This window comes from Strigops habroptila, chromosome 4, assembly GCF_004027225.2.
Source record: "Strigops habroptila isolate Jane chromosome 4, bStrHab1.2.pri, whole genome shotgun sequence".
Taxonomy (NCBI): Eukaryota; Metazoa; Chordata; class Aves; order Psittaciformes; family Psittacidae; genus Strigops; species Strigops habroptila.
In genome coordinates, this window is record NC_046358.1 from 76,874,949 (window position 1) to 76,891,384 (window position 16,436).

Genomic DNA, 16,436 nt, shown 5'->3' on the forward strand with positions numbered 1-16,436 from the left:
TGAAATGTCACTTCTAGGTGAATGTTTTCTGTCTTTGTCTGAAACTGTGGTTTCATGGGAGGAAGTATTTGGTGGTGATGCTGGCGTTTGTTACTACTACTTGCCTCCTTCCCCTATCTCTAACTGCTGGTTCTTTCCTTGTATCCTGCTGGCTTTTCTGGGCACCCCTCTGCAGTGCCAGCACAGCTCTCCGTGCCTTGTGTCACGAGCTGGGTGAAGGAACTCATTCAGCTGTAAAATGACTCAGACCAAATAAATAAAATTAGCAAACAACCTTTCCGACTGGTTCGGTTCTCCTGTGCAGGACAGGGCCTGGCTGCGCAAAATGTGGGTGCAAAAGCTGCTGCTGTGCGAGTGCTGGGGTTCTGGGGTGAGGGCACCTGCAACTGGCACTGCTGCTGGGGAGCCAGTGTGCCATGCCAAGCCACGTGCAGGTCAGTGATGCCTCCAGGGGTGGAGAGAAGTGACTAGGAATGGAGTGAAAAAGCTTTTCAGGTGCTTGCCATGCTTGTCAAAGCTGAACACAGCTGCATGGGAGCTGAAAACACGCAGTCCAGAAGTAAGGGAAGGGGCAGCGAGCAGAGGCATGTCTGCAGGAACAGGTCCAGTGCAGCCAACAGTATTCTGAGTCTAAGCGCTGGGCTTCCCTGCAGTCAGTCTTGGACCGTCACCAAAAATATGTGTGATTAATACGAGCCATAGATTGAGTTACCATATTGACACCTGATGGCTCTTGAAATGGTGCTAGAAAAACATTTTTTGTGGCATGGGAGGGAGACATGTCTCGTGGTCAAGGTCCTAGACAGTGACTTAGGGATTTCTCTCATATTTTCTGTGTGACTTTGGAATAGTTGGTTTATTTGTCTGTACCTCAGCTCCTCTGAGTCTTCCCATCCTTTAGTTTTGTTTTGGGAGGGTTGCAGCATCTGCGAAATTAGCTGTCTCTTTCCTGTATGTGAGCAAGGCATAGCCCTTCGTGAAAAACAGGGTAACCAAACCCAGGCCAGAGTCGCTGTACTTAGTGTCACCTTTCAATAGTAAACAGAGTCTTACCCTGATCAGTCTTTAAGTGTGATAAATGTGGCATGCCATTTATACAGCAATGTCAGACTGTTTACACTCCAATCCCACTACAGATTTCATTTGATCACAAGCACTGGAGATTAATGATTCATAGCACTTGAAAAATGGCAGTCTGAAATTTCAGATGGGGTGATTGCCAACATCCCTGGGGTTTAGTTACAACAACTCCTGTGGTACTATGGCAGGCTGCTGAAACCTGGTAGAGTGTAAGTGGTACATACACAGGCCAAGCAAAACTTTGCTCAGAATGGCGCCAGTTGTTCTGCTGTTTGTTCCTAAGCATTTCTGTGTGTAGACGTGGATCACTGATAACTTTGCTCTCTGTCTCAGACTTTTCATTAGCAGCTAATAATCAATGAGAGCTGTCAGGTTGGACAAAGTAAAGAGGTTGTAACCTTAAAAAGTGTGTACCCTCATCCCTCACACAGGCTATTCCTCTAGACATTACCATACATAACCGTGCTTCAGGCCACATGGAGGAGCTGGAGAAGAGCGGTGGGATTCCAATGTGATATATTGAATTGGCACTAGTGATGAGTAGATAATTTTAAGAACATTCCTTTTCCTGCAGTAAGAGCGAAAGCCTTTCTTTTAAGTTGCGGAATTTAACTATGTTTATGTCCTCCCTCCTTCTTCACTCTCCTCAGCTTCCTTATTGCCCTGCTTAAAGAGAATTGGGATGCATTCTCCACAGCTATGTTTTGGGGACCTTCAGGTCAGCTCCAAGAGGTGTGATGAGTGCGGTACCTGTAACTGCATGGGTCCCCCTGTAATGCTACAGTACCAGTACCCTGCACAGTGGCTACAGTACAAGTCAATATAAGTAACAATACCCAAAATGAGGAGGAAAATAAACAGGAAAAACTGTAGCGCCACAGTTACAGGCCCATGCTGATGTATCATGTTCCACATGGTGAAATAATGCCATTCAAAACCTGGTTTATATTTACAATTTTATTTAGTCAAGAAAGCTTTTGAGATTAATAATTGCCGTAACTAATCTGTTAATGTTCAGCAAGCATTAGACTTAATTTGTCTGGCTTTTAAATAGTCTGAAGCCTTATCTATTACAGGAATCCCCTCATCTTTCCAGGATGTTTTATACGTACAGTAGCTACTTCCTCTTATAGAAATAATGTCATTTGGAAGTGAACAGTACATGCTGAAAAAGCTTTTGTCTGCAATCAAATTGGCAGCGACTAAGAAAATCCAGATGATTTCCCAAAAGGGAGTGTGCAGCTGGGCCATTCTTTGTTACAGTAGTATTTTGCTCTTTCTATTTAAATATGTTTTGTATTCTCTCTGCCATACACACCTGCTCTGTTGTAAATTTGAGTGGGACAATGTTGTGACCAAACTAGCATCGCTTGGAGTCCAGCTGCAGAGCAGGTGAGTTTATCCCCACTCAGTCTGTAAGAGAAATGGGAGTGCTGATGCCGTTTGTCTTTAGAAATGTGAAGCCATCCAAGGACAAGATTCCTGTCGCCATTTCTCTCACCAGATGATTTCCTCTGTCCCCATCTTAGCTGATGACATTGAGAATTTCATGGAGGTTTTTCAGTCTTCTTCCAGTCTTGATATTATTTGGCCATAATATCCACCACGTGTATAATAATGGTACACTGATGTTAGAATATGTTGGTGAAAATGACGTTTAAGTTAGCGGTGCGACAGAGGTAATCAGGGACTTTCTCACCTGGGCGCAGCGTGCTGCCTGGCCCATGACTTACTGTGTGGATGAAACCCTCAATATTGAGGGTTTCAAGGCAAATCTTCTCCTTAGCTTTTTTCCCCTGGACTGAAGGCTTGTTTCTTCATTAGTATGTTTACGGTCAATATTAAACCAAAAGGTGCTTTATAGGCATAATTAAAAGAAAAAGGAGTTTATAGTTTTGTGGAGGAAAGCCAGATTTTTACACACACCCCCTCCCCCCCCCATGGTTTAGCTAAAGTGAGACTCACTATGATCTGTGTATATGGGGATAGCAAAACTCTAAATTAGTCTCAGGAGCCCCATAATCTGACAGACAAAAATTTACACTGCTAAACTAAAGCTGTGTAATTTCGATAGATGTGATGGATTAAAGAGAAAACATTGACCTGGTTCCACTCCGTTAGGCTTTCCAATTACACAGGATGTTGTAGAAAGCGAGACCTTGCAGAGTAATACCTGGACCAGCAGGACTGAGGTTTTAAATGTCTCTTATACTTTGAAAGATGTTCCTTTGAAGATCTTTCTTGAGCGCTAATCCCAGAACACTAATGAAGGAGTCTCCTGTAGGTAGGGATGTTATCTCTTTGTAGCCTCTTAATCAGCTGGCTAAAAAGACAATTCTTATGCTTTTGTGCTTAGAAGCTCTTTAATGAGGTCTGAATTGTCTGGCCAAGCCAAGTAAAGAGTTCAGATTTTGACACCAAGGAAGATGCCAGCCTGCAGAAAACGCACAGTGCACTTGGACATACAATGTGCAGAGCTGGAGAAGAGACATTCATCAGGATGAAATTTTAATGGAAAACAAAACAACCATGCTGTAAGTGCAGCTGTTGGGAGGAAAAATTTTGCCAAGGATGTGGTCAGCCCTTTCATCATCAAGTCCTGATCAACTTTCTGAGGAGGTTCTAATGCCTTGAAATTACCAGAGCACCAGTCGATTGTAATCTAAGAAAGAAATGTAACAGAGGATTAAATGGAAGATGCAAGGGCCTGCGTGTGGGCTTGAGTTGTTCTGTAGCTAATCTCTCTCTGATATACTCCAGTTACTGCAACTTCCTTCACTCATCCAAATATTGTAGAGACCTTGTAATTTCTGTGTCATGGTAGGATGTCCAGAAAAGGGCGCTCTCTTAAAATGAGAAAGTTTAAAAACCCTGCCATCCTTGTTCGGGCAGGTGTGTTTGTTCTCACCTCGCTACTTTGGACCAACAATGGCTCAAATCACCACCTTTTCCACTATTCCAGAGTAATGGCTGTTTCTGTCTGCTCTTTTTGTAGATTGAACCTCCTAGTCCTTACACGAGCTTGGAGACTCAGGTTAGTACCACCCCCCTCCCACTTCCTTCTTACAAGAGATTATCCAAAAGAGAGGGCAGGTCTGGTGTTGCCCACCATATCTGTGATGTTTGACCATGTTGGTGGCCCTGGAGAAGGTGCCACTGTAACAGCAGTAGCCCTAGCTCCCAACATGACTGGCTGGGCAAGAAGAGGGTCACACTTTTGACAGGAAATAGAAGGTGCAGATGGTGAGGAACGGACCTTGTGTACAGTTGGACAACAGCAGAATTGACTTGTATTTGTTAGAAGAGAGGATGCAGACCTCAAGGCAGTGCAAGCAGCCATTCATGGAATTATCATTTCTTTTGGTATACTGAGCTTCCTAGCTTTTGTTATGATCCCTGCTGCTTGTGTGTTACTCTGAAACACTGTTGTGCTGCTGTTCCCTCTTTAGACATTACAATGAATGGTAATGAATCTGTGGAGAAGCCTGGCACCAGAAGGTCAAAGTGACAGAAGGGATTTTACAAAGTCACTGATGCTTTGATTTGTGTCTTCTAACAAGGCAGCATCATTGATTTCCATTTTTACTGATCTTTGGGAGACAGCCAAGGCAATGGTACTTGCATACCGAAGATGAGTGTTTATTCAGAACACACATTTCCAAAGTCCCTTAGTGACTGCATAAATATTTCTACCTTTGTCTTTTACTGGTCTTTCTCTGGGGAAAGCTTTGACTGTTTTGTTATTTGTTTCAACAAGCCTCCTACATCTTTTTTATGGACTTCACTTTGGAGCCAAGCCTTTGCAAGTTTAAACTGGCAAGGAAGGATCACACAAAGATTGTTATACACAGTAGCATTATAAAGTGGTATCAAAATACAGAGTGTGTAATAAAATACTAATCCATGCATGATATAGAACTGGAAATATACAGTAATAACGAAGACTTTTTTTATTACTTACTTAAAATAGTGTAAGAGCATCAGTTTGTGTCAGTGAAGGTACAGGGGGAGAATGCATGTGTGAGTGTGGGCAAGAGAATGTCACACTTGGTGGAGGAGGAAGTGAAAGGGCAATCATCAGCTCCAGCTGGTACAGCTGCAGCACGTTGCTGGCTGAGGTGACGCCTTCAGCCTCAGCACACCACTTCCTTGTCGTGCCCTGCCAGCCTGCACCTTCACTGGCCTGCATGTCATTGCTCTTCCGGCCTCTTCCCTCCTTGCAAACACTGTTAGCAGGAGTGCCAGGTGACTCAAAGTTGCTGTGCTTTCAAGGGGCCTTAATATTTTTGGGGTCAGGGAGGGCATAAATGCAATGTTTAATGAATAAGGTAGAAAATAAGTGTATGCTTATGTGTGTTGGTATTTCTTTCAGTGTTACTGAAAGCCACATCCACTTCTGAATCCATTTCCTGTAGAAAGCTGCTCACTTCTGACCTTGAAATAGATGAGGAGAGCCAAAACCAACTTCTTGCGTCCCAAAGTGTTCTAGATTGCTGGGGGCTGCTCAAACGTAGGAGCTGAGACCAGGAAGGAATCCTGGGGTGGGGAGGGAAGGGACTCTCTGAGAGATGGAAGTAAATCTGAGTATCGCAGCTGAAGGTCAGGGCATGACTTTGGTTTGTAGGGATATATTTCTCTTTAGGTGAAGTGGTCAAAAGTACTCAGATTAGCAGTGGAACTTGTTGGTTTATATCCAGACTAAGTTAGCAGTTTGAGCTTGGGCCGCAGTCTTAGCCCCAGGTGTCTCTGTTTTCTTTGCTGTGAAAAAGCACTGTGTAAAAAACATCAGCATCTTTAACATTTTGCCGACTTGAAGAGGATGTTAACTAATAGGGTTAATAAAGAATCCCCACATTTGCAGAAGTTTCTCCACATGCTTTGTTCTCTTCCTTTTTCTTTGGGGACAGATGGGACTGAAGCATAGCACTGCATTTGAGACGTGTTGAGTAGACTGGCGAGCAGCTTCTCTGCTTTGGTGGTTTCCTGCACAATCTTGGGATGAATAAGTTCATTTGAGAGTTTCTCTCCACTGCCCTCTGGTTTCCTGTCTCGACTCTGGTTTAGTTGGTGTTTTGAATGTTGCCATTTCAAACCCATGCTGTGTGTTGAAAGGGGACTGTATTCTGGAGGCCTTCTCATGAATTTTTCATATTACTTCCTCTCCTTTCCCTGGTCTTCCAATCAGCTGTACAATTCTTGAAAATTTTCCAGGTATTGCTGGAAGTTATCTTCTGAAGACAGAATGGGTCCTCTAACAACCAGCTTAGCTTCAGCAGTTCTCTTTGAATTCCCCTATGAAGATGTATTTTGGGGGTTGTGTAAATGAACAAAGGGAGAGCGTTTACTTGATTGCCACACAAGTGTTTTTGGCTGATACTTGTCCAGGGAAAAGACAGTTTCTGCAAACAGACTAGTTTTTGCACAGCTCCCTCATGATGTTCTCTGTTTAGAGGCATATCAAAATACTTTGTTAAAACTGGACCTGCCAAATTACACTACTTGTGTTAATCAGATAGCAGTATATTGGGGAATGGTCTGATTTGTTTATGCCTAACTGTGCTGGTACAGTGTGTCAAAAGATGATGGAGTCAGGTAGTTCTTGTTCCCCCTGTTCTTTTTCTGCAAGTGGGATTATATAGCTCACAAACAACTGTTCTTTAGCTTTTCTCATGTTAAATGATATGTGACAAGCGTGAATCATGTCATGTATAAATCTGGTGCAACAGATTAACAACTATTTAATCAGCTGTGTTTGAGGGAGTAGGATGTGGCAAATATATTTGCATTGTGTTGCAAAATGATACTCATCTATGGTGAAACCAAGAAACTTGGTCTTTACTGTATTGGAAAAAATATTTTGAAAACAAACCTTCCATTTCCTATCTCTAGATCTCACTGTGTGCTAATGCCAAAACCAGATACCCCTGAGCATCCTCGAGGTGCTTGATAAGGTCACATTGTCAGGATTCTTTTAGAGGTTTCAGGCATGTGTGTCTGCACTGTCACACAAAGGAGAGCTGAGCGTAATTTGGAGAGAATGAAGAAAACAGAGAATGAAAGCTGTTTTCAGATGCTGAGATGGTTGTATATTACATCTGAAACAGCTGTGACTGTGACTACTTTTCTCATGATTTCAGAAGTTACCTCTATCCATGAGATTGTGGCTGTTTGCATTATGCACTCCCCATCCTTCATTTCACAAAAACACCAGGAGCCAGATGGAATGGCTTCAGCAGCAGTTAGCCCAGAGATAAATTTTGCCCCAGTTTTTCATTCCCTTAGAGCAGTGGAGTTCATTATCATCTTTGGGTTAAAGAGATCGTTATCGGTTTCCTTCCAAAGCTGTAGCTGTTAAAAGTTGTGTGGTCAGATACTAGGGAGCTTCTAAGGCTTATTGATACAGGACCAGAGTATTGCAGCTGGCAGAAGGAATGGGCCCTGTGGAGCATGAATTGGGACTGAGTAATCTGTGCAGCAGTTGCAGTTCTTACTCTGCCTTCACCTGTGAGAGGTGAACCCTGCCATGTGTTTTCCTTTTTCCAGTATGAGTGTGCTCAGGGTTTGCCCCAATAGCCACTGTCTGAGGGGTGCTGCGATAAGCCTGGGGCAGGCAAATGTGTACCCTTGTGTCTATGTCATAAGCAGTTAATTTTCTACCACTTGGAGGCCAGCAGCATCTTTTCTAAGTTTATGGCAATAATAATAAAAAAACTACCCAATTTTCCTTTCCAGAATACAGACTACCAGTTTTCCCTGTGTTGTTGCAAGTTAAAATACGAACTGATTTTTGCTGTGCAGTTTCCAGAAGTTGCTGTTGCTGGGATAGGTTATTGTGTGAGTGTAGCTGGTGGCTTTCAGCCTCCCTTTAAGTGCTGGGTGCAGCTCCCAGGTGCTAATGAGGTGTGAAACTTGGAGATTGCTGAAATAACACAGGCACTCAGAATCCAAACTGCAGACCTGCATGAAGGGCATAAACCATGCCAGGAGGATTTCGGCTGAAAAGTTACCTTAGCCAAGGGTTGAGGCCAGTCCAGAGAGGATTACATTGCAAAGAGCCAGTGCGAAAGATGCTTTGAAGGCATCTTCCCATGGAATACAAGTGCTCTCCCAAGTTGGTGAGGCAAATATTTATACTTCAGTACAGGCAGCATTGTGCTTGTCATAATACAGCAAACCTGAACAGCTTCTTCATGCCCTTCTGTAATTAGGGGGTACCCTTCCTGCAGCATCGCGGGTGCATGCTTCTTACCCATGACAGCCTCTTGTCTCTGAGAGCAGCTCAGGTGCTGATCACTCCCAGACAAAATTTGTATTCTAACAGTAGTGCCTTTAAAGAGACCAGGGGAGAAGACTGCTTGTTATTGTCCTCTCTACCAATTAATTTCTTGTAAGAGCTAGCTCTTTTTAGAACAAAAATGTCCTACCCTGGAGAGCATCATTTAAGGAACAAAAATTGTCATATTAAAAGGTATTTATTATCCTGTAATTCTTTTCTCTGAAATGGATTTCTGGCTTTATTCAAGAAAAGGCTCAGAACTGAAGGTTCATGGTGTGCCATTCTTTTGTGGGTGTTGCACTTCACGATTAAGTGGCCACTTTGAACAGCAAAAACATACTCTTGGTGCGTTTCTTGCAAGCGCCTGGCAAGATGCCTTTGTCACAGGTACAAGCCAAGTAACTTCATTGCCTGTAGGACTCTCTAAATAATTGTGTGCGCAGTTGTTTGACCTTTAGTTACTTCTTCTGTTCAACCCAGAAATTTAAAACCATAAGCCTCGGGTGTGGTGCCTAGAGAGACTCAGGTGTGTGATCTGTCCTTGAAGCCTGCAGGCAGGAGAGAGGCTATCTGGAGACAAACTGCTGCTTGGAAAGCTTATGCACCTTTTACCTGGTTCTTGGCTGGGAACCAGCCATGCTTGGATCCCGAGCACAAGTATGATGGCAGCAGTAGCAGGACTAGTTGCCTAGTCATGCATCTGAAAATGGAGATGATTGCCTTTGCAGGTGAGTGTTTTGCCCTTTGTACATGGACTTGGCCAGCGTCTGCTTCACTGTGGACTGCACAGCTGATTTCACCTGTAATCAGCATTTCTCAGTAAGAGTAGGTGAGAACTGAAAACTTAAAGGTACTGTATCCACTACTAAAAGCAAGAACAGGAACAGTTCCTGCATTATTAGAATATCATATGGAACAGAATTATTAAATAATTGGGAAACTTTAAAAAAATAATATGACGAGAAATAATATTCTGAATCTTTTGTGTCTATGGTTTTGGGTGTGTTTGAGATTTGTTTCTGACTCTTGTGTTTACCTTATGAGTTAGAAACTTGTAAGGTAGTTTTACTCAATATTCATGAAAACAATGTGAATCCAGGAATCTTAGAGCCTGTAGAAAAAAAGTGTCTTGCAGTGAGATGATTGTGATTGGTAACACCATAAACATGAAATCTTTCATAAAATCATGTTGTAAAGATGAAGTCAAGTTCCAGGGTATTTGTTTTTCAAAATGCAGATAAATGTTTTCTTCTTCCAACTTATTAGTTTGTGGGGTGAGGAGAGGGCACTCCATTTCATAAGGTGCTGAAGTGAGTAAAGAGCTGAAATGCCAATGGGATATATGGCCACTGGGGAGAATGCCACAATTTGTTGTGGTGACTATGCTCACTTTAATTGAGGATTTAGCATTCTGCTGTCAGAGTGAGGAGGAAACAGTGTGCTTTGAACTTGAAAATACAAGTAGAATTCATGGGCTTACCTCTGAAATGCAGTCTCCATAGAAACATCCAATGCAATCAAATTGCTGAGTTGCTATTGTCTAATAATTAGAAACACTGATTTGGGGCAAAGATAAACCCAGAAGCACAGGGGCAAGAAGTGTCTCCATTGTTAAATTACACAAGAAAGAGAATTTAGGTCTTTTTAGGAGAATATGTCTTTCAAATTGATTGGCTGAGTACACCTACCAAAGCCTTATGCTCCTAAGCTAAGATCTTAAAAAGATAGGAGAATTGTGATACTTCCCGGCAGGAGCTGATTTGCCGGTGTCCTTTTAATTTGCACAGCATTCAAAATTCTTGCCAGCAATAGCTAATTTTTTGTGAAGTGTTTAGCCTCTGATAGAAAGAGAATTGTAAAGTTTAGTTCTGTGCTTGCCAGTTTTTATTGTATGGGGCAAATTGGTGGAAGGGAAGATACATAAATTATGTTAATTGTAATCAATTACCATCAGAACCAAATGGTTCATTATGACCCAGTCCTGCTGTACCGTAAAGCTATTGTATGCTGTCATGCTCTGTACTTCATGTGACATCACAGAACAGGGAAATTATTCCAGAATAATGGTAACTGGGCTAAAGGATAAAAAATTAGTACTTGATAGCATGAGGTCTGGCTGATTGCTTAAATAAAGCTCTATTGCAGAACTGTTCTGATAGCAAATAGAGAATTGTGCCAACAAGCAGAAATATTCGGAAACTAATGGAATCCCTGGGTATCTGTTGCCATTCTTTAAGTGAAATACATCTAGGAGTTGTTCCAATAAATGTATCTAGAAATAAAGAAGTACTTCATATCTCACAGATTACAAATACAATATATATTTGTGGCAGTTGCAATATTGCAGTGAGGGGCTGTTAAGAGTTTTAGAGCTGTTTCCTTCCTCCTCTGCATCTCTTGCTGTCAGAACAGCAAGATAGGAGGAATACACATGTCATTTTCCAGTCAAATGTTAGGTAGCTCCCCATTCAACACCTCCCAGGCTAACATGTGAGAGGATACTTAAATTACAAGCACCCACTTAAGTGCAGCTGACTTCAGGGAGACTTCTCCTTGAAGTCCCAGTGTGTATCACACCTTTATTTCTTACCTATAACCAAATTTCCTTTCCAGTAGTTTAGAATGTGTTTATCTCTGGAGCCCTTTTACATACAGTGCAGTGGGTCATCTGGTGAGTAATTCACTGTGTCTGTCCTGACTTAAGTGGAGCAGTGGTGGTTTATCCTGAACAGGTGACTTGTATTAATGTGAGCAGTGAGTAAAATGCAGGCTGGGTTACCAGTGTGACCGGTGCGTGGTTGTGGAAGGTTATGCAGCAGGTAGAACACAAAGCTATGGGCAGGTGACTGGTGTCTGGTGTTACCCCTTGTGCTGCATTCTCTGTGCAGCATTTCTTTGGAGACAGCTGGGATTCATTTTGTTTTGGGATTGGTTTGAAATGACACTGAAATGTTGGGTCTGTTTCTGTTTTATTTAATTTTCTATAACAGCTACAGGTAAGTGCAGTGAAAAGGCTAAGGCTTTTGTGGTGCTGCTTTCTTGTTCTTTTCCCCACCCCCCTGTAATTTTCAGTTCCTCTGGTTACGCTGGGATTAGACCTCAATTGCATAAATAGCTCTTGTGTAGCAAAGTGCTTCAAAGTGATAACTCCATTTTTTAAGCAGTGAAGCATAGCACAGAAAATAAAAATACACAAATAATTTCTTCACAACAGTCAAATAATAATTGGATAAATATAGACATACACAGCTGTGTTTTGTGTAGAGCATTTTCCAGATCTAGTTACAACAATTCTGTAGCCAGGGCAACTTCAAAGTGGCTACATCCACTTCCATTTAACACATTGAGCTTTTCTGGGTTTGTAATTAGCCGGTCCTTCAAGTACTGGAGAGCACAGCACAAGGAGAACCTACTTCTAAAACTGTTGTTCTCAATTTACAGAAGTAGGATGAATTCTGCGGAAAGTTCTTTTGCTGCTGCACAGATCATGTGCACTTTTGCACATTAACCTTCCTCCTCTGACCGCCTTGTTTTACAGACTTGTTGACATAGCTTTGCAGTCCCTGTTGGTTTGTCTCGTCGTCAGAATTTACTGGTATCACTACAAGAGGAATTAACTAGGCTGTAGGCTGGCAATAAAAGCGTATTAGTAGCTGGTAAATCCAATGGAGGTAACATCCATATTACATGCTTCTGTGTGTTGTCCTCTGATAGGGAAAATGACTGCAACTGGATAGGTTGCAGGGCTGAAGCCAAAGCAAGAATTAAAAGAAAAAGACACAAATGTTTCATTGTCCTGACCTGAACAGTGTTCAGTGCTGCAGTTGGTGAGGATGCTGAGGCAGTGGGCCAGTGAGTGACAGTCAGTTCGTTGTCACTTCAGGGCTGGACATCTGTGAAGTGATGGAATTTGTCTGAAAACTCTTTTCCATGGGAAATGAGGAAGTAAGCAAATACTTTTTGATTACTTGAAATATTCCCTATATTTGCTGTTCAGGAAAAAGAAACCAAAATTATGACTTGCTGGTTTGGACCCTTTATTAACACTGGTGGGAACTGTGTATTCAATGTCAGTCATTTCTGTGACTGAAAATCTTGTGCTGGCCCAGGCCAAACAGGGTGTTTTGGCTGTGGAATTAGCATGTCCCATGCACATGATCTCTCTCCCTTTCCTTCAGCACTTTTTGGTGGCATCCCAGTCATGATGACAGGAGTGGCCCTGGCCATGAACCATGGTGTCCAGTCAGAGAGGCAGCTCTGCATTCCTCTGTCTGTTCTGTTTTGACTTCATCTAGCCACAGCAGACTATGCATTAGATAAGGTTATATGAAGATTCTGAGCATTTGGAAGCTGTGTCCAGTATTTGGCAGAGCATCTGAATTTGAGGCTTGACTTTCAACGCTAAAGCCAGACCCTGTGTTACTGCCTAAGCTCTGTGTGTTGTGTGCGTGTGGATAGCTGACAGCCTCAGAACAGGATTAGCAAGACCTGTCATGAAGTGAAAATCCCGAGGATGTGAGATTTCTGAAGCTCACAGCACCGCAGCCCTTGGGCAGAGCTGTGATGTGCCCTCTCTGGCTGTTCAGCATTCGCAGCCTGTCGTCCCGAAGCGTTGCTTATGTCCATTCTCAGAGCAAAATAAACCCAAAGACAACATCCTGCTAAGGGCTTGCTTCTGTCCGTGAAAGGTGTGGGATTTCCGCCCATGGGGAGCACTTGCTCCAGAGGTGGGAGCCCCAGAAGGACCGTCTCCTGAGGCAGGGTGTAACCCCTCTGTGTGGGCATCCTGGGGTGCCCCCGCCACACTGCCATGCGCTGCCTAGGCAAGGCGGTGGGACTTTGGAGAGTGCAGGCTGTGCTGTCGCTCAGGGGAAGATCAGTTCCCTGTTCCTTGTTGCAAGACTGTTCTCTATTTTCATAGAATCATAGAATCAATTAGGTTGGGAAGGACCTTTAAGATCATCAAGTCTAACCGTTACCCCAGGGCTGCAGGTCACATTTTATATGTGCTGCTAAACTGGAGAAAAAAGTCTGCAGTTTCAGGATTCAAATCAAGATGAAAATGGCAGCTGGGGAGCCTGTGGTGCTGGCTTCTGTTAGGTAGGAAGTGCCAAGTGCTGACATTTGTAATGGGTTAATAATTTGTGTGCATTACAGCAAAGCCAACATTGAAGAGGAACTTCCAAGAAGGGTTGTGCTACAGCAGGTTTGATAAGTTCCTGGCTCTTGAAGAGTCAGCTTTAAAACAATTGTAGCCCTAAATAGATTTTTTTATTGCGGTTTATGTGTAATCTGATTTATTATACATATCGTTCCATAGCTTCACAGGAACCAGAAAGAATTTTTATGACTATTTCTTTGTTCCTGTGTCTTTTGGTGTTTAATTGAACTTTATCCTATGTTCTAAATGTTACTTAATGTTTGTAATTGCTTGTAATATGACTGTCTTCTAATGTTTGAGTTTCAGTACAGCAAATAAAACATTTTAAATAAATGTTGATAATAAAATCATGATATTAGAAGAGTAGTGCTATATAACATATATATAGTGCCTTCAAAATGACACTGAGTTCATTATTTGCAAATTACCCAGATGCTAATTTGGTTGTGGTCTTCAACAGCATTTGGTCTCTTAGTAGGCAGGAAACATACACGTTTGATCACTGCTTCTGGCAGCTCAGCTTTGACCTTTTTTAAACTGGCAGAGTGTCTTACAAAGGTCAAAAAGTTAGTCTTTACTAATAGTTAAAAAAAGAGAAAGGGCAAAAAAAAAGCAGAAGACAATTTAAATAACAAATCAATGAAGCTTTATCAGTAAGTGCCAGATCAGGCTCAGTGAAGCTTTATCAGTAACTGCTAGATCGGGCGCATGGTAACCTTTCTTAAGGCCTGCTGCCTTTTGTGCCTTCTGCTGCACAGAAATGTGGCATAAATGGAGTAAATGGAGGTTGTTGCCTTTTTGTTTTAGACATCAAACTGATGGCCGACATGCTTTTCTCATTCATTGTTAGAACAGCTTTATAGCCCAGCCTTTCAAAACTGACACAGACATAAAGCTGTTCATGTTTTTTATCTTAAGTTCTGATGTGGAGCCTAAATTAAAGCACACCCAGGTCTGCTGCAGTCATCTTGTGTCACCTGGTCCAGGAACCTAGGCCACAAAGTGCTGATGATGTGCAAGTGCTGTTACTGTCGGGTTTGGACATTAGTGTGGAAGATTTAGCATTGTATAACTTGGTCATTCGTAAGGAAATTATTTAGTTCAGCTTGGTGGGATTTATTTAAAAGGTACCTGATAGATTTGAGGTTGTACTGCACAGCAGGAGCTGCCCTGGCTGGGGAGATCTGCAGGTTTCAGTGGGTGGCTGTTTGCTGGGCAGAGCTCCTCCAGGTTTACTGCTGGAGGGCTGTGAATCCTGGCACAGCTCTGTTCACCTGAGGCAAACTGGTGGGCTTGGAAAGTCCAAAAGCTTTGGAGAAACTAAAACTCAAGTGAAACTCTTGTTCAGGATCATACTCTGTGGTAGTGACCGTGAGGAGCCCTCCCATATGTGTTTGAGCTGCCTATGTATTTAACTAAGCAGCTGGCCCGTGTCTCCATGGGAAGCAGAGGTTTCTGGTGTGTCAGTGTTTCTTGTGACACCAGAAGGTGGAAGTCCAGGTTGTGTCCATTCCCTGAAGGTCGCCTCAAGTGGCACCAAAATGCTGAGTAACTTCTGTGGGCTAGCATGTGCGGTGCCTGTGAATCTGGGGGAGCGCAGACCTCATTCATATTAAAGACATTTATACATTTTTGTCTAGATATGTACTATATATAAAAATCTTTTAAATATAAATTTCCCACTGTTTTGTACTAACATTGCTATTTTTGGTAAATTCTGGTTCCAGCTTAGAAGCAACATCTTTTCCCTGTGCATCAAACACCATGATACACACACTGGTTTGGAAGCTGTTCCTTTACTGTGCAGTGAAAGAAGTTAGTAAAGACCTGTTTTATTTTACTTTGACACAGAGTGTAAAAGTGTGGATCATGGGTGATTGACAGGTCTGTGCCACTTTTGACCATTACCTGAAAGTTAACTCTGAAGGCCATGTCATTAAAATATGAGAGCATTATTTCAAATTACATTTACTCCAGAGTGAATTGGGAGGCTTTGGCATAGCGCCTAGTGTACACTAAGCTTGCCAGCAGAGAAGTTAATCAGGAACTGTTGGTTCAAGGTGAATTCTTGCTCTGTTTTAGCTGGAATGACTTTCCGTGGTAGACAGTCGTACATCTTGGGCTAATCTGTTCAACTCCAGGATTAGGTCGTGTGTATTCAAAAGCATGATTTCCTTGAAGACGCTCCTGAAAGTCACTGAGCCTGTCTGCTCCCTCATTCCCAGCTATGTTGCTGGGTGCAACCAAAAACTCCAACATCAAATATTGGTGTCATTTGGGAAATGCCATCCATTGGCTGAGCGTCCTGGCTCGCAATTTTCATATTGTGTTAGGATCATTAACATTCCCCCCTTCCTCCCCCCCCCAAGATCTTAGAAGGTCATGAAAATACAGCGTTAGCAAGCTGTGGGATGTCGTCCTGATAAATTCAAGCTGTAGAGGGTCAACAGAGCTTGCCACTTGGCCGAGAGGGAGGTTTGCTGTCTGACAGAGATGTGCTTTTCCTAACAGAATGTTTATTATTTCTTCAAGTGTCCGTGTCCTTCTTCAGACCTTGCTGCTCTCCCTTGTCACCTCCTGACATAACTGTTGTGGCTCTGGCAACGTATGCTTTCTCTCCTAGGTTTCATGTTCTTAATTAGGTTTTAACTTTTAGTTTGATGATTTCCATTATCTGAATGTTTTTCAGACTGAGATATTTTTCTTGCTTAATGTCTGTCTTCCCTCTGTGGCAGTTTTGTTTTCTATAGGTAAATGTGCTGGCTGGAATAGAATGCTTTCTTGATGTCCTTATTTATATTATTTCCTTTAGTGTCTGTGATGTTGTATGTATCTGAATAACTAAGCATTTGACATCTGAAACAATAGTGGGGGCTAAATTCTGTCAGTGCTATTTGCTTGGAAAATGCAGTATTTTTC

General features: G+C 42.5%; 1 protein-coding gene across 2 annotated transcripts in view; it reads left to right on the top strand.

Moving 5' to 3' along the window:
• Window positions 1-16,436, top strand: part of XYLT1 (xylosyltransferase 1) — a 209,083-nt gene that overhangs the window by 56,358 nt on the left and 136,289 nt on the right. The window contains exon 2 of one of the 2 annotated variants that reach the window (XM_030481750.1): window positions 4,076-4,114. The exons of the other annotated variant lie outside the window; for it this stretch is intronic. Coding sequence (XP_030337610.1) covers window positions 4,076-4,114 — 39 coding nt within the window. The remainder of the gene's footprint in view (window positions 1-4,075; window positions 4,115-16,436) is intronic. 2 annotated transcript variants of the gene reach the window in all.